This window comes from Pseudophryne corroboree, chromosome 7 (assembly GCF_028390025.1).
Source record: "Pseudophryne corroboree isolate aPseCor3 chromosome 7, aPseCor3.hap2, whole genome shotgun sequence".
NCBI lineage: Eukaryota > Metazoa > Chordata > Amphibia > Anura > Myobatrachidae > Pseudophryne > Pseudophryne corroboree.
The window spans coordinates 333,844,734-333,868,390 of NC_086450.1; the positions used below are offsets into that span (position 1 = coordinate 333,844,734).

General features: G+C 44.1%; 1 protein-coding gene across 2 annotated transcripts in view; it reads left to right on the forward strand.

The window, feature by feature from the left end:
* The window catches only part of NTAN1 (N-terminal asparagine amidase), a 222,802-nt gene that overhangs the window by 192,922 nt on the left and 6,223 nt on the right, over positions 1–23,657 (forward strand). For both annotated transcript variants that reach the window (XM_063934359.1, XM_063934358.1), the window contains one exon: positions 1,875–1,972. In XM_063934359.1, coding sequence (XP_063790429.1) covers positions 1,875–1,972 — 98 coding nt within the window. The remainder of the gene's footprint in view (positions 1–1,874; positions 1,973–23,657) is intronic.

Here is a 23,657-nt window from a genome sequence, read left to right on the forward strand (position 1 = left end):
TGTGCAATTATGTGATATTGTTATGTGTTTGTGATAATACTCTGTGAAATCTGTAATGGTAATTGGAACATTAGACAACCTGTAGTATAGCATTCCTGGTATACATTTGTGGATGGTGATTTATAACAGATTTTAGTGGTTTTATATAGTGTATCTTGCTGAAATATAGAAGCCGACACATACTTCCTTTTGTTACTGTGGTCATGTGCTTGTAGCAATGGCATGCTGGTATTTGTGGTTACTTGGTGATCTGGTCTTGTGATGATTCCTATAACATGGACAGCATGCGATATGTGGCGCTGGTCTTAGAAGGCTGGAATTAGTTGGTTTTAGACCTGAAAAGTTAGCACAATGTAGGATGTGTTTATTCCAAAGGTACAAACCGGGATTGGCATATAATTACTGGCTACATTATATAGCATAGCCAGCATACAATATGTTCTGGTTATTGAAATACTGTGTTGGCTTGGAATTGTGAAATGTAATTAGATGGCTTGGAAGTGTGCAATCAGCACATATGTATTACGTTTTAGTTTATACATTCTGGAATGTAGTGGAGTCTTTCAGAGATATGTAGTTTATAAAATGGCTTCTGCTATGTGACTTTATGGCCTAGCAAAGAATACCATGTGTTTGAACCTGCAAACCTAAAATGGCTGCTGGCATTCCCTTTTGAATTGTGTTGCAGACTTGGGAATCATGGGAGTTTTCCCAAAATGGAGTCTAGCTTCTGTCCCGTGCGGTCTGCGGGCCATGCAATCACATGCTGCCCCTCCCCCGCAAACACACACACACACACACACACACACACACACACACACACACACACACACACACCAAAACCAATCCCCTCAGAAAGATATTTTTCCAATATCTATCAATAAATCTAGGGTTTCATTTTATGGAATCTGTGATTTAGCCGAGTGCTTGGAGTAATATCTCCCCAAATATTCTATGGTGACTTGCATTGTATTTGACCAATACTGTTTAATGATAAAAGTGAATTCTATAAGTAGCAATTGTTTGTTGAAATACATCCTTACGATTTACATTCTATATGACTGGCGTGCATTCTTCCATGAGTAGAATATTCCTAATGATTTAAAGATATATATGTCTAGATGCAACCTCTGCGGGTTTGTTATTAAAAGGTTAAAATTATACATTTGCTTCAAAGATATGAAATATAGTAATATAATACAAACAATAGGGACAGACCAAGAAAAGGAGGGGAATAGAAGAGCAATATAAATTACCCCTGATCACCCATTCCGATATAAAATTGGACTGCCACCACATTGACTTTGGTAGGGTTGTCCTACAACTGTAGTAAATATTTAGCATTTCTCATTCCGGGTTATGAGCATTTGGACATTCCGTTTTGACTCTTTGTCCTCCTATGACAATGAAGCAGATCTTGGAAGCCTAACATAGTAGCATTTCCAGGTTGCCTTTTTTTGGTCATACCTGAGCTGGATAGTGATAAAATAAAGGTAGATGTGACCTCATCAGGAAGAAATTCTACAGTTCTGTGCTTGTTTTTTCTTTTAATACCTTGTGTCACAGAGCCAGGGCACCCTCAAACCCTTTATCTGTGCCCCTCTATATCTTCAGAGGAAATACATTTGAAAAGTATTTTGAAAATATTTTGCAATGAAAACTTTGCAATAATGACTCATTGTATTTGTGGACCGCTTTACATTCTCCTCAAAGCTTTTTTGCAGTTGATGTTTTATAAATACTTTACATCATTTTGAGAATTGTTCCCGATACTAAATGCATAAAGCCTTTCTTTCTTTTTTATTATTTATGCATAAAATGGTTATCTTCCAGAGGTGAATTTTGTTACAAACCATTTTGATTATTATTTGCAGCGGTCAATGTTAAAACTGGAGAAATTTTCAAAGCAAAATTTCCAGACCACCAGCCAGATGAGGATCTGAGATCCGCGTACATCTTAACTGGAGGACAAGTAAGTCTAATGTTATGGTGAATGTTCATAAAACAGGAGTCACATTGTAACCATCAAATTGAAACTGGGATATTACATAAGACTAGGGAGGTGCTGCCAAACCTGTAGCAGGAAGCATTAGAGGTTTTTTTTGTTTTTTTTTGAGGGATGTGACTTCAAGGATTTTTCTTGTAGTAGTAATAATAATAATAAATCTGTTTTTTGTTTTTTTTTCAAAAACTTTTTTTTGCAGCAGGATACATTAGATTTCACAGGAAAACATCAGGGTGTAGAGTGGATCTTGATCCAGAGGCACCAACAGGCTAAAGCTTTAGGTTGTCCCAGGATGCATTGGGAACTCCTCTATAAACCCCACCTCCAGGCACTGGAGCTCAGTTTCGAGTTGATGCCTGCAGCAGCAGGTCACCAAACAGGAGGGCTGCACTGGGCAGCCCTGAAAAAAGCTTCTAAGAAGATTTCTTCTCTGGGCTGTCAGCAATGTATGTCAGGGTGACACTTCAGCGCTCAAGCTCCATTACCTCCCAAGCGGCGTCGCATACTCCCGCGGCTCAGTTCCCGGGTACTTGCGGCGGAGATGCTTCCGGCTTAGGCACATGTTAGCAGACGCTCTCCTGGTTCGCGTGGCTGCTACGGAGAGGAAGTAAGAGTGTTCCCCAGGCAGGACCCGCCATTAAATCGCGCTCTGTCCGCGACCTAGAAGATGGGTCGCAGTGCTGGCATGGACACTGTCTCCGAGCAGGGATCCCACTAGACCACCAGGACATCTGAGTATAGGTTGGGTGTACTAGCACCCAATTTAATAAGACTCTCCGTACCCATGGAGGAAGTCCAGCATAGGGGAGGTGGCGCTTGACCTGAAGCCCCTCCCCCGGCCCAGGGCGCCATCTCTGAGCAGATTTTCCCACCCTGGTGCTGCCTCACACCATCCCTCACTTCCTAACTGAGATACTGGGTGTCATCTTCTGAGCATAGTTGCGGCTGGTCTCTGGGACTGTAGAGCAAGGTCTCAGCGCTGTGACTTTACAAACACTTGAGTATTCTACATGTCTTTATACAGACAGCATTAGTTAAGAAAAAGTGTACCTGTTATAGATATGTATGAGTATTCTAGGACCACGCTATATATATATATAATACAGTGCAGCTTTATTGTGCTAATAATTTCTGCATTGCATATGATTGTGTGTGTCTGTATCTGCTGTGTGGTTTCACTCATAGTGACATTTATATCTGGGAAACACAAAATTTTGTACCCTAATAAGCTAGATGCGTCTGGGTCCGCAAATGTAGTGCGTCACAGTATTTATCCAATAGGTATGTTCTACTGTGTACTTAGTTACATAATACCGGATTTAATCGCAGGTATTGTACTTTGTCTGGATATATCGTACTAAGTCGCTCTGTTGTTGCATTTTCACATAATGTCTAACAGAAAGGGCAGTAAATCTGTGGAAGTGCCTACGTTATGCAGAGCAGGCTCCAGGGATTTAGCAGAGGGGGAAGTATTATATGATGATATGTGTACTATTGTCATATGCCTCTCAGTCAGTCCGCAGCTCCTGCACCTGCAATGGAGCCACAGGCCTGCGTTCACCAACCTACTGGGTACTCTGGTGGAACACATAGCGCCCCCTATAGGACCACTGGTGCTATTGCCACCTCCTATGTCCCTATGATTAATCCGCATTGGGCGGAATAATTGTCTAACCAAACTGCAGAAATGAGTCCGTCTCTGGCTAGACAGAAATTTATACCAGGTCACTACGTGTCTGGGTCCTTTAAGCGGGCTGCTTCCTCCTCGCAATCCAAATACCTCTCTGATGTTTCATCTGAAGAGGAGGGGGAGCATACGGTCCTGTTAGATACTGATTCCTGTGTTACTGACCAGGATTTTCCTTTGCAGATTGATGTCCCTGCTTTAGTGGAGGCTAATAATCATATCTTTCAAATCACTGATGATGAGGATTCCATTACTGTGGCAAAATGTAACCAGCAGAAAGGGGGTTAAAACTATATTACCCCATTCTGATCATTATTGTGGACATCAGATGGGAAGAAATTCCTTCTGCTAAAACGGGCCTTGGCTCGCTATCCTCTCTCTGCAGAGTTATGTAACAAATGGGAAAATCCACCGCGGTGGATTCTCACGTCACCCGCCTCGTGGTGTTGTCCACTCTGCCGGTCACCACTGTTACCTCACTGTAGGAACCGACAGATAAGAGTGTGGAGGGATGCCTGATATCTATATGCTCCCTTACTGGAGCCATTCATAGACCCACTATAGCTGCCTCTTGGGCTGCGATAAGGCGTGGGTTCAGGCATTAGAGGAAGAGTTGCCCGAGGATTTATCTGACTGCCAGACAATACCTGTCTCACTATACCGCCACCGCCTATTATGATCAGGAGGCGTCCTCTGAGGCGGGTGTATTGGCAGCCAAGGCGTCGACCACGTCTTCCCTGGCTCGCCGCATACTGTGGTTGAAGTCATGGAAAGTGGACCTGGACTCCAAAAGACCTTGGAGGTACTCCCCTTCACTGGGGACATTATGTTTGGGGAAGATCTAAATGAAATAGCAGCTGCTAAGCCGGATTTTTTCCCCACCATTAATCCTTCTGCACAGAAGGCATAGGTACCACTTTTTGTTCCTTTAGGCCTCAAGGGAATGCAAAAGGTTAGGCATACCCAAGACACTATCGTGCTCCCAAAACCACATAGTCCAAGGTCAAATAATCCTGGGCAGCTCATCAGTCTTCTTCAAAACATGACAAACCTGCTGTATGACGGGGTGGGCCTCCCCCTGGGGGATCCTAGGATGGGAGGCTGACTTCTACAGTTCACCCATCTCTGGTTAAAGACCACTTCAGAAACATAGGTACTGGAAGCTGTCTCTCACGGGTATACTGTCTCTTTTCAGAGACATCCCCCTTGCCAGTTTTACACTACGGCTCTCCCTTCGGATCTGTTGAAGGTGCAAGCTCTACAAACTGTGGTGAGTTCTCTCCAGAGTACAGGAGTGGTTGTGCTGGTACCTCAGCCCCAAAGAGGTAGAGGTTACTTTCGACCCTGTTTGTAGTCCGAACTATGGATCTATCCGGCTTAAACTCAACCTCAAATCTCTGAACAAGTTTGTGAGAGTGTCCAGGTTTCGTATGAAATGATGTGCTCAGTTGTGCAACCTGGAGACTATTTGATATACAGGATGCATACCTGCATATACCTATTGCCATATCACATCAGCAGTTTATGCAGTTTGATAATGGCAACCTCTATTCCAATTCCAGGCTCTGCCATGTGGACTGGCTACTAATCCTCGGATCTTCACAAGGTCATGACTGTTACGACGGCTCATCTCCGTTGCCAGGGAGTCAGAATCCTGCCGTACTTAGACAACCTGATGATTCAGGAAAATTCCCACAAAGTCCTCCTATGTCATCTGCAATTGACAGGTAACCTTCCCGCAAGACCACAGGTGGCTTATTTAATGGAAGAAATCCTCACTGGTCCCAGCTCAGAGCATGGTGCACCTGGGGGCACTTCTGGGCACGCACAGTCAGAGACTGTGTCCGTATCCAGAAAAAGTCCTGAAGATTCAGGATAGGATAAGACACTACATTGTCGCCCCAGAGTATTAATACACTCTGCGATGCAAGTACTTGGCCTGATGGTGTCGACCTTCGACATGGAGTACGCGCAATTTCATTCCCGCCCACTAAGAGGTTAATCCTTTTCTAGTGGGATGGCCTGCCTCATTCGATCAGATCTCTTATGATCTATTTGACTCCGGAGGTTCGCCTGTCGCTGTCTTGGTGGCTACAGGACCAGCAATTAAGCAGGGGCCATCCCTTTTGGGTCCCCGGGTGGGTCCTGCTGACATCGGACGCCAGTTTGAGGTAATGGGGAGTGGTGTTGGAGCAACACTCTTTTCAAGGTCATTGGACCAAAGAGGTATTTACTCCTTCCAATAAATATTCTGGATCTGAGGACAGTGTTCAATGCTCATCCTGCCTCTAGTACAGAACAGGCCTATTCAAGTACAATCGGACAACGCCACCACAATGGCATACATAAACCATCAAGCAACTCTCGAAGCCGCATGATAAGGATTTAAGTGTCGAAAATCCTTTGTGGGGCGGAACGCCATCTGCCAGTCATATCGGCAGTGCTCATTTCGGGTGTCCTGAACTGGGAAGCGGACTTCATCAGTCGCCAGGACGTGCACACCGGAGAGTGGAGTCTTATCCAGAAGTCTTATCAACTCCTTGTGAGCAGGTGGGGCTACCTGACGTAGACCTTATGACGTCTTGACACAATCACAAAGTTCCGGTCTTCGGATCAAGGGCCAGGGATCCTCAAGCAGTGTTCATGTATGCACTGGCGGTTTCATGGAACTTTTGGCTGCCCTATGTGTTCCTTCCAGTGTCACTCCTGCCCAGGGTGCTACGGAAGCTCAAACAAGGAGGAGGAATACTACTTCTATTCGCTCCAGCGTGGCCTCAAAGGCATTGGTTCTCAGACCTGCAGGGTCTATTGACAGAGAATTCACTTCTACTTCCTCAGCACCTGGACTGCCTCGTACAGGGCCCTTGTGTCTGGCCAGACTGGCTTTGACGGCATGGCTTTTGAAGCATCACTCCTGAAGGCCAAAGGTTTTCTGAGGCAGGTATCCAGACTATGTTGAAAACCCACAAACCGGCCTCTGCCCGGATTTATTACAGTGTTTGGAATTCTTACTGCACCTGGGGTGTTGATAAGAATTATGATGTCTTTACATTCAGAACTTCCAGTATTCTGGATTTTCTGCAACAAGGCCCTGACTTAGGTCTCCATCTGGCCTCCCTCAAGGTTCACATTCTGCCTTGTCAGTATGGTTTCAGAGAAAAATTGCGTCTATACCTGACGTTCATACTTTCACTCAGGTCGTACTTAGGATTCAGCCTTCCTATGTCCCTCATGTGGCTCCATGGGAATTGACTGTGTACTGAAAGCCCTGCAAGAGTCTCCAATGAACCTGTTGAGTTGACGGACCTTAAATGGCTCACGTCTAAGGTCCTGTTTTTGCTGGCTATTGCCTCTGCAAGACGGGTGTCTGATTTAGGCGCTGTCCTGTCGTCCACCCTATTTCATTTTTCACCGTGACCGGGCAGTTCTACGAACTCGACTGGGTTATTTGCCTAAGGTGGTGATCTTTTCACTTTAACTAAGAGATTGTGGTTCCGGCCTTTATCCCTTCAGACTTACCTTCCAAAGAGCGTTCTTTGGATGTGGTAAGGGCTGTCCGTATTTATGTGGAGCGGACTGCCTCTATCAGGAGGTCGGATTCCCTTTTCGTACTGTTTGGTTTCCACAAACGTGGCTGGCCGGCGAATAAGCAAACTTTGTCCAGCTGGATTAGAATGGTGATTGCACAAGCTTATGCGCAAGCTGGACTTCCAACTCCTGCTGTTATTAAAGCCCATTCTACTCTGTCTGTTGGACCTTCTTCGGCAGCCCGCCGTGGCGCATCCGCAGAACAGTTGTGCAAGGCGGTTACAGTGAACACTTTTATTAGGTTCTATGCCTTTGATACTTCCGCCTCCCAGAATGCTTCCTTTGGACGCCGGGTTCTCATGCCCACTAAGGCGGGTCCCCTCCCTTGTGGAACTGCTTTAGGACATCCCCAATGTTTTCCTGTGGAAACCAATGTATCCTGCTGCAGAAATGGAGAGTTATGGTAGACTTACCATTGTTAACTCTCTTTCTGTGAGGTACACTGGATTCCACAGTTCACCCACCCTGACGCACCTAGCTTCTATGGGTTTGTATGGCATTAGCCGCTGGTACCTTCTCCTGTCGTGAGAATGTGGTTCTATTTGACTAACATCTGCCTTCTCTCTTGCCTGCTCCTGCATTTGAGTGGTGAACGAAACGGAGCTCCAGTGCCTGGAGGCGGGGTTTATAGAGGAGGCCTCAATGTATCCTTGGACAGCCTAAAGCTTTAGCCTGTTGGTGCCTCTTGATCAGCATCCACTCTACACCCCCGATGTTTTACTGTGGAACCAATGTACCTTGCAGAAAGAGAGTTAACAATGGTAAGTCTACCATAACACTCCTTTTTATTGATTTTCCAGTTAAGCAAAATACAATAGATATGTATATGCTAATTACACTTAACTATCAGCGAAAAGCAAGTGCTGGTGTAAAATAACTGATAAGGGTCAATTAGAGTTGCATGAAAAGGAAACTGCTCATATTGTCACGGCTAATATCTAGAATAATCGGATGAGCTTTGAGAGGTTAGTTTATGTAAATAAATGAGGCACATTACAATAGAAAATGTTTAAATGGTATAGCAAAGAGGAAAGAAAAGAATAGCGTGAGACAAAAGAGAGGAGATAGGAGGGGAGTGGGGAATGGAGGAGGAGGATACATGTGTCCAAATGGTTGTTATATATCTAACACAATGTAGGCTAGCTAGTTTTACATGATTAACAGAGTACAAAACATCGGATCTGTTTATTTTATCGCAAAGGAAGGGGGGGCCTAGTTTGCACACCATAATTAGGTAATGAAGTGCTACTCTACTTGAGACTTAGGTGGTCATTCCGAGTTGATCGCTCGCTAGCTGTTTTTAGCAGCCGTGCAAGCGCATAGTCGCGCCCACAGGTGAGTGTAGTTTAGCTTAGCAGAAGTGCGAACGCCAGTGCAGCAGAGCGGGAATATACAAATAAGAATTGGCGCTGAGAGACTAGATAAATATAAATATCACAATTTTAATAATCTTTCTAAAAGGTACTGTTGCAACAATAATTAGATGTAACATGTATAAAAATTAGGGCATAATTTAGCTCTGCAATCAATTTAATAAAATTCCGCTGGAACTCAAATTCTAAAAGTTCATCCATAAATTTATGCCATAGTCCAGGAACAAATATTTGGCGAATGGAATAATTAACAACTGCTGTTGGAGATGGGGACCTTAAGATGGCTTGGTTCAAGATGCTGCTTGGTCCAATATTAAGCTCAGGTCCGTTTTTGCATTTGACCAATTCGCTGATGTAAAAAGTTCCTATATCCGACTACCAGGCTTTTCATCACAGACTTAATATAAGACTTAAAAATCAACAAATATCTAGCTCTCTTGACAGACATTGAGACCATGGTAAATAATCGAAATTGTATTTTAATGCTTGTCTTATATTATAAATTGATTATGTTACACCTGTAATTCATGGGCTATTAGCACTGCTATATAAAGGGCATTCAGTCACTGCAGCATATCACCTTGAAAAAGCTGTGAGAAACAGCGAAACGCGTCGGTGGAGGAGCTGGACTCTCACTTACTCTCATCCTGTGACGAAAAGCCTGGTAGTCGGATATAGGAACTTTTTACATCAGCGAATTGGTCATCTGCAAAAACGGACGTGAGCTTAATATTGGACCAAGCAGCATCTTGAACCAAGCCATCTAAAGGTCCACATCTCCAACAGCAGTTGGTAATTATTCCATTCGCCAAATATTTGTTCCTGGACTATGGCATAAATTTATGAATTAACTTTTATAATTTGAGTTCCAGCGGGATTTTATTAAATTGATTGCAGTGCTAAATTATGCCCTAATTTTTTATACATGTTACATCTAATTATTGTTGCAACAGTACCTTTTAGAAAGATTATTAAAATGGTGATATTTATATTTATCTAGTCTCTCAGCGCCAATTCTTATTTGTATATTCCCATTTGTGGGGCCTAACTAGCCCTTATTGTGTTGGCAGCATTATAGTCAAACAGCTCATAATCAGCGCCAAATAAATTACTTGGTAATTTATTTCTTGCTGTGCAGCAGAGCGCCTGCAAAAACATTTTGTGCAGAACAAGACCAGCCCTGTAGTTACTCTTCATGTGCGTTGATTCTAACGTTGGTGGGTTGGCTTTTGACGTCACACACCTGCCCAGCGTTCGCCCGGCCATGCCTGCATTTTCCCTGGCACGCCTGCGTTTTTCTAAGCACTCCCTGAATATGGTCAGTTGACACCCAGAAACGCCCCCTTCCTGTCTCTCTTCTTGCGGCCGCCAGTGCGAATGAAAACATCGCTAGAACCTGTGCGAAGCCACAAATGCCTTTGTACCCGTACGTCGCGCGTGCGCATTGCGGTCCATACGCATGCGCAGAAATACCGATTTTTAGCCTTATCGCTGCGCTGCGAACAACGGCAGCTAGGGATCAACTCGGAATGACCCCCTTAATACAATATACAGAGGGAAAAAGATGCAGGTGCACTATCTCACACTAGCTCAACCTGTAATAACCAGAGGCATTTAGCATAATCCTGGCCAGGGCTATGAGTTTATCCACCGCACCAAGGTAGCCTTTCATTGGGTAAGTCCCTAACACTAACTCCGGCTTACATATGTGGAATGAGCACACTGAGGTAAGACTCCTACATTTGTTTATTATGGCAGTCAATATTGGGGGGATTCTCTGGGGCGTGGGGCTTCCTGGACCTGCCATGGCTGGGCACCCTCGGGGCATCACAATCTAACATTTTATTTTAATACACTATGGCACTTATAGTTTGTTTTATATATGTGTAACACTTTCACACCATTCTTTTTCACTCTTCACATTATTCACACATGCAGCAGTAGCTGCTGCTACCTATCTAATTCTTTACTTGTATCACTCTTGTGGTGCCCTGGGGTTGTCTGGCTGGGTGGCTTTGGGGTGTCCTGCCCCCCGGACCTGAACCATTGTAGTTAGTGTTAGGGACTTACCCAATGAGAAGCTGCCTTGATGCGGTGGGTTAGCTCATAGCCCTGGCCAGGATTATGCTAAATGTCTCTGGTTATTACAGGTTGAGCTATATTTTAAATAGTCCACAGTAATAATGAAATAAATGAGAGCTGCAACTAATTTGGTTATTTTGCAGACGTGTGTGACACTTCCTATGTATGTTTAAATAAGGAAGAAATGTTAGTGAGGTGTGTGTGTGGGGGGTGGTGTTTCATCATAGGTGAGTGTACTGTATGTAGTATGGAGATTTATTGATGACCCTTAGTAGCTGCTAGTGAGATGGGGCAATTCTTTTAGGAGGCTACAAAGCATCTGGGTAATCGTATTTTTGTGTGTTTGTTTATCCAAAGATCCTATGGTAAACCCAGGAGTAAAGACTACAGGATTTAGCCATTGTAATACTGGCCATCTTGCTTAGAAGGGCTCCAATTGCATCCAAGGAAGAAGCAGTCTTAGGATATGTCCACCAGATATGGAGGAAAGAGCCAGAGTCTCCACTCCCCCCACCCAAATATGGGAGTAAATGTAATAGCGTCTGAGTTTGCTGGAGGTGCGGGATTTTGGCCAAGGATGCCCATATTTTTAAAGTGCAGTCATTTACAAGACAAAAAAAGGTTGGTTTTACTTTACAAATATGGGAATTCTTGGCCAAAATCCTGCACTGCCGGCAAACTCAGACCCCATTACATTTACCCCAACCCAAATATGTTATTTATACGTAAGTCCCAGAATTGAAGAGTAAAATTTACTAAAGGGTTAGCTGAGGTGAAATGGGGTTGCTCTTCAGAGGGAATATGCAACAAAGAGGGCAGGAAGGCAGTTTTCTAACTATTGTCTTTAGTTGCAGCAATCTCAAGGTACTGCACAGAGAGAACCACGACAATACTTTTCTATGGTTGAAAGCAAAGTAGTATAGTTTAATATCTGAGAAGACCTGTTCTCTATTTGATGTTTTCTAGCAGACGATCAGGAAGCTAGTTCTTGGGCATTTTGTTTTTTTGCATTAACTGATTGAACCATTTATCGAGCTGAGAAAGAAAACTTACCAATAATCTTGAAATAAGTAGAGAAGTATTGGCAGGAGGTTCATTTTAGTTGCTATTATTCAACCTAGCAGCAAGATAATTTGCCTTTATCATCTGAACAGTTGCACTTTTATAGCTCAGAGTAATGTGGGTAAGAGGGAAACCTGCTGTAAATATGTATTCTTGTCAGCTGTCCAGGTAAAGTTATAGTCGGATTGCAGAAGGTCCAGTTGGATCTTTGAAACATGAAGGAACTTCTGCGGTTTATTTACGAAGGGTTGGGTTGTAAAACCCGACACTTCTGAGCGTTTTTATGCCTGATATTTAAAAGGGCAATGCTTTTACTAGCTGTGTCTTGACTCTTAGTAAATAAATCTCTTTGTCTTTGAATTATTGATGTTATACTTAGAGAGGGCTTCATATCTTGTGAGGTGTTTGTACAAATTGGGGAGTGATACTTGTGGGGACAGCCGGATAAGCAGGACGTCTTTGGCAGTATTTATTCCAGAAGGAGGGTCTCTTCTTCAGAAGTAGTCAGTCACCTGATTAGGAGGCTCCAGAGATAGATCTGATGCTCTTCAGGCACAACAACAACGTAAAATGTTCTGTTCCAGAACCAGGGACTCATTGGATGTTTGTTTTTAGGAAATTACACATGGGATAGCTTTCAACCCATCCAGTGCTTCCTCAGAGTCTCAAGAAAGTGACGAGAGAATGAGCTACAGTTAATCTTGTTGCCCAAAATTGCCCAATGAGAGCCGGGCACGCCAATGTCTTAAGTATGACAGAAGCCCCAGTTTAGAGATTTCCTCTGAGGGAAGATCTATTGTCTCAGGGCCCATTTCTACACCAAGCCATTCATCACCTGGCCATGACAGCATAGCTATTGAAACCAGGATCTTAAGTGATCAGGGTTTTTCAGATGAGTTGGCTCAGACCATGATGAACACAAGAAAAAGCTGTCTTAAGTCAAAACTACCATCTGGTCTGGAAAACCTGTTAGATGGTGTGAGTGCAAGAAAGCACATTCTTGCTCTTTCAGTCAATCTAGATATCTTTTCTTTCTTACACTTGATCTAGCTTTTGGCCTGCCCTGTAGTCCCTGAAGGTGCAGGTATCTGCTCTATCTGTTTTTCAGTAGAAATTTGATGATATTCCAGAAGTTAAGACATTTTTACAGGGTGCGTTACATATTCCTCCTGCGGAACCCGGAGATCTTAACTTCATTATTTTGGCTCTTCAGCTTCTTCCTTTTGAGCCTTTGGAGATTGTTTTGCATTCTAAAATAGACAGAATATATACGTTATGGTAAGAACTTACCATTGATAATGGTATTTCTCCTAAGTCCACAGGATAACAATGGGATATGATGAAGCGACAGCAGGTTTGCACCAATCGGTCAAAGCTTTTCCGGCCTCCCAGCATACAACGGGCCCGTCCATATATCCCCACCTCCTTGCTCCGGCAAGTCAGTTGTATTCCGAAGCTCAAGGCAGGAGCATCATAGATAGCCCTAATCAGACGATAAGAACAAACATGCACACCCTTCCGTACAAGAAGGAAGAGGTTAGTGAGTAAAAGGATCCTCAAATCGGGTGCATCAGGGTGGGAACCCTGTGGACTTAGGAGAAGTACAGTTATCAACGGTAAGTTCTTACAATAACGTATATTTCTCTGGCAGGGTCCACAGGTTATCCACAGGATAACAATGGGATTTTCCAAAGCAATTTAGTGGTGGGGACGCTCCTGATAGGACAGGAGAATCCTTCGTCCAAATTCAGCGTCATGAGGGGCAAATGCATCCAAGGCATAATGTCTAATAGATGTGTTAATGGAAAACCATGTGGCTGCCTTACATATCTGTTCTTCTGAAGCACCATGTTGTGCTACCCATGATGGAACTACCTTGCGAGTAGAGACATTAGTCGGAACCGGGAGATCAGCCTGAGAATATGCTTCTGAAATCGTCATCCTAAGCCATTTTGCCAGTGTCTGCTTATCAGCAGGCCATCCTCTCTTGTGAAATCCGTAGAGAATGAAGACAGAATCTTCTTTCTGATGGCACTGGTACGATCCACGTAGATCCTTAATGCACGGACCACGTCCAGCGATGCATCTCCCGCAGAAAGACTCGGTACCTGTAAAGCCAGGACTACAATTTCTTCATTGAGGTGGAATTTAGACACCACCTTCGGAAGATACCCAGATCAAGTTCTGAGAACTGCTTTATCTGGATAAAAAAATCAGAAATGGGGATCGACATGATAATGCCCCTAAATCTGATACTCTTCTAGCTGATATCATAGCCAGTAGAAAGAGAACTTTAGCTGTCAACCACTTAAGATCCACTTTATTAAGTGGTTCAAACGGGGCAACTTGAAGGGCTTTCAGGACTAGACTTAAGTCCCAAGGCACTGTAGGAGGAACAAAAGGAGGTTGAATGCGGAGCATTCCCTGGAAAAAAGTGTGCACTTCCTGTAAATTGGCAATTTTCTTTTGGAACCACAGTCAATGCCGACACTTGCACTCTCATGGAAGCCACCTTCAAACCTTTATCCATTCCTGCCTGAAGGAATGCTAAGACCCTGGAAACTCTGAAAGCTTTAAGGTCCATTTTCCATTCACTGCACCAATGAATATAGGTTTGCTATATTCTGTGATAAATGTGAGCTGAGGAAGGTTTCCTTGCTCTAAGCATAGTTTGAATTACCTGGTGTGAGAATCATCTTGACTTCAGGATAGAGGTTTCAAGAGCTTTGCCGTCAAAGACAGTCGATCCAGATGTCTGTGATAACAAGGACCCTGCATCAGTAGATCTTGACGTTGAGGGAGCAGAAGTGGAGCATCCATCGACATCCTCTGCAGATCTGTGTATCAATGTCTTCTGGGCCCAGCCGGAGCTATTAGTATCACGGCACCTTTCCCTTGCTTTATCTTTCTCACCACCCTGGGTAATAGGGTGATTGGAGGAAACACATAAGCCAGATGAAAATCCGATCTCACCGACAGGGTATCCACAAAGATCGCTCTGGGATCCTTTGTTCTTGACCCATATGTGAGATCTTTGTTATTCAGATGGGACGCCATGAGATCTATCTCTGGCAACCCCCACTTGTCTACTAGAGTCTGGAAGACCTCCGGGTGTAGAGACCATTCGCTTGCCTGAATGGCGTGTCGACTGAGAAAGTCCGCTTCCCAGTTTAGGACTCCTGGAACGAACACTGCGGACAAGGCTGGATGATGAAGTTCTGCCCACTTTAGTATGTGACTTACCTCCATCGCTTTTCGGCTGCTAGTTCCTCCCTGATGGTTGAGGTACGCTACCGCCGTCGCATTGTCCGAGCGGAACTGGACCGGTTTTCCCCGAAAAAATGTCCTTTGCCTGAATCAGTGCTATGTATATGGCCCGAAGTGCCAATATGTTTATTGGCAGGCAACTTTCTTCCCTGGTCCATTGCCCCTGAAAACACAACCTTCCTGACACTGCTCCCCAGCCCTGGAGACGGGTTTCTGTTGTCATAATTTCCCAATCTGATATCCAAAGGGGTCTCCCCTTGTCCAGGTGGGATGTCTGTAATCACCAGGCTAATGACCTTACTTCTATCGTAAGAGACATCGTCTGTGTTTTTATCGTCTGATGCAACCCATTCCATTTGGCAAGCTGCAGAGGCCTCTAGTGGAATTGTGCATACTCCACCATGTCGAATGTTGACACCATCAAACCCATCATGCATTGCTGCGTGAATGGATACCTTTTGACTGTGTAACAAGTCCTGAATCCTTGACTAGACCTTGGATATCTTGTTCAGAGGTAAACTTACTCTCTGAAGACCTGAATCCAGTACAGCCCCCAAGTGAGTCATCCGTTGTGACGGAACTAGAGATGATTTTGCCCAATTTATGAGCCACCCGTGCTTCTGCAGACATGTTATTGTCGTCTGTTGGAGATGACATAGGAGCAATTCCTGTGACTGTGCCAGGATTAAAAGATTGTCGTGGTATGGAAAAATTCTTATCCCCTGCTGGCAGAGATAAGCTGCCATAACCACCATAATCTTGGTAAATACTCTGGGGGCTGTGGCTAACCCAAAAGGTAGGCCTGGAACTGAAAATGCTGTTGGAGGATAGCAAACCTGAGATAGCACTGATGGGACAGTGCTATAGAAACATGTAGGTAAGCATTCTGTATATCCAGGGATACCATATAATCCCCTGGTTCCATGGCCAAAATGATGGAACGTAAAGTATCCATGTGAAACAGAGGTACCTAAATGTATTTGTTCAGTACTTTGAGATTGAGAATGGGCGGAAAAGACCCATTTGGCTTCTGAACTAAAACAGGTTGGAGTAAAAACCCTGTCCTCGTTGTGCAGGAGGAACTGGAATGACTGCTCCTGAGTGAAGCAATTCTGAACTGCCTCTAACAAAGCCCTGGCCTTCGTCTCTACCCGAGACGGGCTGGCACAAAAAACCTTTGAGGAAGGTGCTTCTTGAAGGCAAAAGCATAAAATAGAGATACTGCTTCCTGCACCCAGGCATCTGTTGTAGACTGCTGCCGATCTGTGCAAACTGAAGAAGTCTGCCTCCCACCCTGGGTTCCCCCAGGTGGAGGCCTGCACCATCAGGGTGATGGCTTATTATCTGTTTTCCCAACCGGTCCTCTGGTAGCCCAATGCTTTTTAGTCTTACCAGACTTGTTGTATTGGGCCTGCTTGCTATCACTTTTTCCTTGAGGTCGAAAAGCCGGATCTTTAGGTTTGAAATTGTATGTGGAAGGAAACTTGACCTTCTTGGAATCTGCTTCTGACTCCAGAATATCTGTCAATTCTTTACCAAAAAGAATATCCCCAGAAAAAGGTAACGATTCTGAATCAGCTTTCCACGTAAGTAGCCAAACTGCTCTGCAAGCAGCTATTGTTGAAGCTGATGCCCTGGAGGCAAAAGTAACCATATCCAATGCTGCTTCTTCCAGGAACATTGCAGCTTGTTTTATATGAGCTACAGTATATGGGATTTCTGCTCTCTAGAAGCTATAGAAAAATCCCCCTCCAATGCATCAGCCCAGGTTAGCCACTGCCTTTGCCATCCAAGCTGAAGCCATGGCTGGCCTTATGACTGCCCCAGACAGGGAAAAAATGTTTTTTAGAAAACCGTCCACTCTCCTATCCGTGACATCATTTAATGCTGTTGAAGGCAAAGGTAATGTAGATTTTCGCACTAATCTAATCACATGCGTATCTACTTTAGGAGCCACCTCCCTTTTAAAACAATCCCCAGTTGGAAGAGGATAATTGGAATTCCATTTCCTAGGAATTCTAAACTTCTTATTGGGCATAGCCCAGGCCTCTTCCATAATTTCCGTCAGCTGATCTGACCCTGGAAACTCAGTCTTAACTGTTTTGGGACATTTAAACACAGGTGCCTTGGTTTTTAACACAGGCTCTGCTGAATCCTTTAAGGATAGAATGGCTTTCATTGCTTTAATTAACTTAGCTGTATCCACTGAGCTGAGACCTTCCTCCTCCTCTTCTTCGTATGCCGAAGTAGAATTAATTGAGCTTTCATCTTCAGATGAAATCCTCATCTGAATCATGAGGAACCTGTGAGGGTGAGGGTGAAGATTTACTTACCACCGGTTTATCAGCTTGTTTCTTTTGAGAAGCTGCTGCTGGAAGTGATACACCATAGGTGGGGAGCTGCATGTAAGGGTTAATAGTGTATCCTATCCCTGGTACAGGAGTTGGAGGAATTATCCGTTCAGTTATACTGGATAAAGTCTGTGCAAACATAGCCCAAGGTGGAAACATCAACCAAAAAATGGAGAAAACCACTTAACCAGCGCTTCCGTTCGTTCAATAATTCACTTAATTCTCATCAGATCATCCCCGTCATTTGTATATGTAACAAAGAAATTGGAAAGAGAATATAGTGTAATACAGTATTTAATTTACAAACAGCATATAAATAAATGTTTAAAATCCAATGGTCTGTGCAAATGGCATATTATTTAGACGCCCCTTTTTACAAGTTCAGTGCAGTGGATATCTGTTACTCCACAGACGGGCTCCCATTATCTCGGCTCCGATACTCCGCTTTTGTTTACATCTAAGCCAAGTGACCTACAAGATCCTACCTCCGCAGTGAGGTTAAAGGGAGTTCAGTTGCTAACGGCGTCCCTGCATCAGAGTCCTGCAACGATCAGCTGGACACAGACGGATCTCCGCTGTGAGACCATTGCGGCGCCAGCCATCAGCTGCCGTTTCATGCTGCTACTGCTAGCTATACGGATCACGTCCCTCGCTGGGAAACTCCCTATATCTCATCATCTGATGGTCAACTGACGGCTTTTCACAACGGAGAATTAGTATTCCAGCAAGTCTGTCCTTTAATATTGTGGCAGCAATCACAAATCTTTACATCTTCCTCGTGCAATGCATACAGGACTCTGCATTACATCTCAGGTATCAGCACGGGGGTAATTATTACCGTTTGCTTTGCTTTTAATAATTTCATATTGTGGAGCCATCTGTGGACATTATATATGATTCCACACTGGGACGCCAGTGTCAGAATCAATTGTTGTTCTCTGTAGAGAGCTTCTTTTACTTAAGATATCTGATCTGCATTTTAGATACATTGTATGCTGTTTAAACAGCACGTTTATAAAGCCTAATACAGTGTTTCTGTTTATATATACAAGAGGTGAAAACCTCTGGTTTTTAAACTGCTATATATATATATATATATATATATATATATATATATATATATATTGTTTGTTCTATGTATTTTGTTTTGTGTCATTTATTGTTTGATAAAATATTTTTTATTTAAAAAAGGTCAAGCATCATTGAGTCAATCATTCTACTTGCTAGACTGCACTTAATTAATCAATTAATTCTAAGTGATTTTTGGTGCGCAGAGCATTTTTTCCCTTTTCTTGTGCTTAAGGTAGGTCTTCCAGTCAATTTATGTAATGGAGGTTTACCAGATAAGGTGGAACTGTGATTTAGACAGTTCAAAAACAGCTCGTATGGTAAAGTGGGAATCCCGGGAACACCACTCACAACCGTCCTGGCTGCTGAATCCAGCAGGGTTTCCTCCAAAGTGTCAAAAACTGGAATGCCTCCTCCACCAGGTGACCATTTGCACAGACCATTGGATTTTAAACATTTATTTATATGTTGTTTGTAAATTAAATACTGTATTACACTATATTCTCTTTCCCATTTCTTTGTTACATATACAAATGACGGGGATGATCTGATGAGAATTAAGTGAATTATTGAACGAACGGAAACGCTGGTTAAGTGGTTTTCTCCATTTTTTTGGTTGATGTTTGCACTATTGGTGAGGGGTTAAGGATACCTCCAGGAGTTTACCATTGACAGGCTGCTTCTTGCGCACGGAATAGTTCTTTAAATTTCTGGTATTATAGCCCAAGGTGGATCCATCTGAACCTGAATCTGCCTTATATTTTTCATTAACCCCTGATGAAAGCTAAAACAATTTGCACACAAACGATCCTGTACCAGATCCTAAGAGGATAACACAATTTTGCAAGACAAACATGATATGAGTGTTGGTGTTGCTGTGCGTGTACCTTCCTCACCTTTGCCGCTCTTCGACATGATAAATAATCAACACTTCCACAGTGTACTACACAATTTGTTACTAATCACTTTAAATTTCTTAAAGTGATTTACAATCCGACCCTACCCATGCACCAGCATTGAGGATCGGAATAAACAAACTGACAGAAATATAGTAAAACGCAAAAAGAAAAAGTATTCCACATTGGGGCACTCATCTGTAACTTACTGTTTTTCTTTTTGCGTTTTAATATGATGAATTTATTCCAGGGAGCACCCCCAAATTAATGGTTAATACCAAGAATTTACTCTGAGAATTGTTTTCAAATATAAACAATGGGAAGTAACTGACTGACATGAATATATGACCTATATGATCTGTGCGGATTTTTCTCTTGTTTCAGGACCCAGAAATATAGTAAAGTCAGCAATCACACTAGCAGTCAGTCACATGCTATGCATTAGTCTATTAAGCAATATGAGCACATCATCAACTACATTTTATGTATATAGGAGAACATATTACTGCATCATCTTTAAAACAGATCTAACGTATTCAGACGCAGATGCGAAAGAAACAACAGTAAATGTATACAGACTCATACGCAATAGTCACTTATCTAACTATTCGTACTCAAACGGTAGATAGAGACTTTAGTGCTGTATAACCCGTACTCAGTAGAGTGGTATACAGGGAGACTCGCCTCGCTTCCAGGACTGATCAATACGTTAGCGAACGCTGAGTGGATCCAGATGCTACTAGTGTACACTGCCGCTCCATGTACCTATAGTGAACACAGACGCTCCAGTCACACAGCCGCCTATGCTGCGACTGGGTCCCCTACATGTACAGCGTCTGAGACGGAAGCGGGAAACAGTTCATGGCTGGAGACTCTGAGGAAACTGATCATGAACCGGGGGGAGGGGCGACCAGGAGAGCGTCTTGACTCCCAACTGCTGACATCAACCCTAGGGATCGCGGCCTCATACTAATCCATAAGGCCTAGCGCTGGTGCATTCGAGGTGGCAGCCGCATCAGCGACTGTTTGGTGCTCTCTCCTTCTAAGCGGAACTGATGCCTTACCTTCTCCCCGTGCTCCGGCCACAGCCTGGTAACGTCTGCTGGACCTGCTAGTATATCCGACACAGACGCCCACCGAAACAGCACTGTACTCGTTGGTAAGTGTTGTCGTGAGCCGGCGGAGAGTTGTTGGAGCGACTCTTTCCAAGGTACGTATAAGACGCTGTTTAGCAAGATCACTCAAAAAAATAGTAAGACTATAAAAATAAAATAAGAAAGCTTAGGACTGCTAAAACCAGCAGCCCTCTGAACATGGTCTGGCTCCTTGCCCTGAGCAAGGAGGCGGGGATATATGCCGGGAGGCCGGAAAAGCTTTGACCGATTGGTGCAAATCCGCTGTCGCTTCATCATATCCCATTGTTATCCTGTGGATAACCTGTGGACCTGCCGTCGAAAAAAATATTTATCTGTTACTTTTGTGAAGAGTATATGAACTAGGAGCTTTGTCCTACAAGTCTGTTCTGGTCTTTCATATCATCTGTTGTACACTACCCCATATTTTTAGCATAATGTATATGGATTTCAGCTTAATCATTCCTGTATTGAGGGGCTCTGGTTTTTCTACAGTGCAGAGTCGGGTTGCTGTTCTAGATGATATTACAGCTTCAAAGATTTACATTACAAAAACGGTCCAGCTACATAAAAAAGAGAAGTTGTTTATTATGAATGAAGCGCAAATAAATGCTGGTCAGAGTTTTAAGTGGACAATAATCAGTTGGATTACATCATTTACTCAGCAGGCATCTGGGTGGCCAACTTAAGTACAGGTTTGGCTTATTCCACCAGATCAGTTGGTACTACCGTGGTGGCTACATTGAAACTCCTGGCTATGGGAGCTCTGTAGGATTAATCATGCTCAAGTCAGCTAATGCCATGGCTGTACATAGGTGGTCTGTTGGTAACTTAGAATTAGAAAGGCCCAAAATGTACAAGAGGGGTCCTATGCCTCACATTATGTTACATGGGGGTATGGGCTGTACAGGAGTTCTCCTAGTATGGAACCATTACTACTCCAGCACCCTGGTAGTGGCATACGGCACTTCACCACTCTCCTCTTCATTGTGCCGACAGTGCTGCAGCTGCAAGAACGGTCGGACTGCAGACATCGAATTGTCTGCATGTTGCTGGCAGAAGAGGGAAGTGTTACACTGACACTGTCCCTCACTGAATGTCACGGACTGTATGCAGGGCCAGCACACATTCCTCCACATGTAACTGCACACTGTGCAACATCTCACCCACTCTAGTAACGAGAATGCACATCTCCTGTATGCGGAGGAGCACTAGGGTCATTAGCATTAAAATAAGATTTTAAACCTACCGGTAAATCTTTTTCTCGTAGTCCATAGAGGATGCTGGGGACTCCGTAAGGACCATGGGGATAGACGGGCTCCGCAGGAGACATGGGCACTTTAAGAAAGACTTTAGATCTGGTGTGCACTGGCTCCTCCCTCTATACCCCCTCCTCCAGACCTCAGTTAGAGAAACTGTGCCCATAGGAGACGGACAGTACGAGGAAAGGATTTTTGTTAATCCAAGGGCAAGATTCATACCAGCCACACCAATCACACCGTATAACTTGTGATATACTATCCAGTTAACAGTATGAAAACGACATAGCATCAGTCCAAGACCGATGAGACTATAACATAATCCTTATTTAAGCAATAACTATATACAAGTCTTGCAGAAGTAGTCCGCACTTGGGACGGGCGCCCAGCATCCTCTACGGACTACGAGAAAAAGATTTACCGGTAGGTTTAAAATCTTATTTTCTCTTACGTCCTGGAGGATGCTGGGGACTCCGTAAGGACCATGGGGATTATACCAAAGCTCCCAAACGGGCGGGAGAGTGCGGATGACTCTGCAGCACCGATTGAGCAAACAGGAGGTCCTCCTCAGCCAGGGTATCAAACTTATAGAACTTTGCAAATGAGTTTGAACCCGACCAAGTAGTAGCTCGGCACAGCTGTAGCGCCGAGACCCCTCTGGCAGCCGCCCAAGAAGAGCCCACCTTCCTAGTGGAATGGGCCTTGACCGATTTAGGTAACGGCAATCCCGCCGTAGAATGCGCCTGCTGAATCGTGTTACAGATCCAGCGAGCAATAGTCTACTTTGAAGCAGGGGCACCAATCTTGTTGGTTGCATACATGACAAACCGTGCTTCTGTTTTTCTGACTGTAGCCGATCTGGCCACGTAAATTTTCAAAGCTCTGACCACATCAAGGGACTCGGGATCCTCCAAGTCACGCGTAGCCACAGGCACCACAATAGTTCATATGAAAGGATGAAAACACTTTTGGCAGGAATTGAGGACGGGTCCGCAATTCCGCTCTCTCCATATGGAAAACCAGATAGGGGCTTTTATGTGATAAAGCCACTAATTCCGACACTCGCCTAGCCGAAGCCAAGTGACCTTCCAAGTGAGATTTTTCAACTCCACCGTTTTAAGTGGTTCAAACCAGTGTGACTTAATGAAACTTAACACCACGTTAAGGTCCCAAGGCGTCACCGGAGGTACAAAAGGAGGCTGAATATGCAGTACTCCCTTCACAAAAGTTTGTACTTCAGGGAGAGAGGCCAATTCCTTTTGAAAGAAAGTGGATAAGGCCGAAATCTGAACCTTAATAGATCCTAATTTTAGGCCGAAATTCACTCCAGTTTGCAGGAAGTGAAGGAAACGGCCCAAATGGAATTCTTCCGTAGGAGCATTCCTGGCCTCACACCAAGAAACATATTTTCGCCATATACGGTGATAATGTTTAGATGTCATGTCATTCCTAGCCTTTATTAGCGTAGGAATAACCTCATCCGGAATACCCTTATCCGCTAGGATCCGGCGTTCAACCGCCATGCCGTCCAACGCAGCCTCGGTAAGTCTTGGAATAGACATGGCCCCTGTTGCAACCGGTCCTGTCTTAGAGGAAGAGGCCACGGATCTTCTGTGAGCATTTCCTGCAGATCCAAATACCAGGTCCTTCGTGGCCAATCTGGAACAATGAGGATTGTTCTCATTCCTCTCCCTCCTACCATTCTCAACACCTTGGGTATGAGAGGAAGAGGGGGAAATACATAGACCGACTGGACCACCCACGGTGTCACTAGGGCATCTACAGCTACTGCCTGAGGGTCTCTTGACCTGGTGCAATACCTCTGTAGCTTCTTGTTGAGGCAGGACGCCATCATGTCTATCTGTGGCAGTTCCCACTGACTTGCA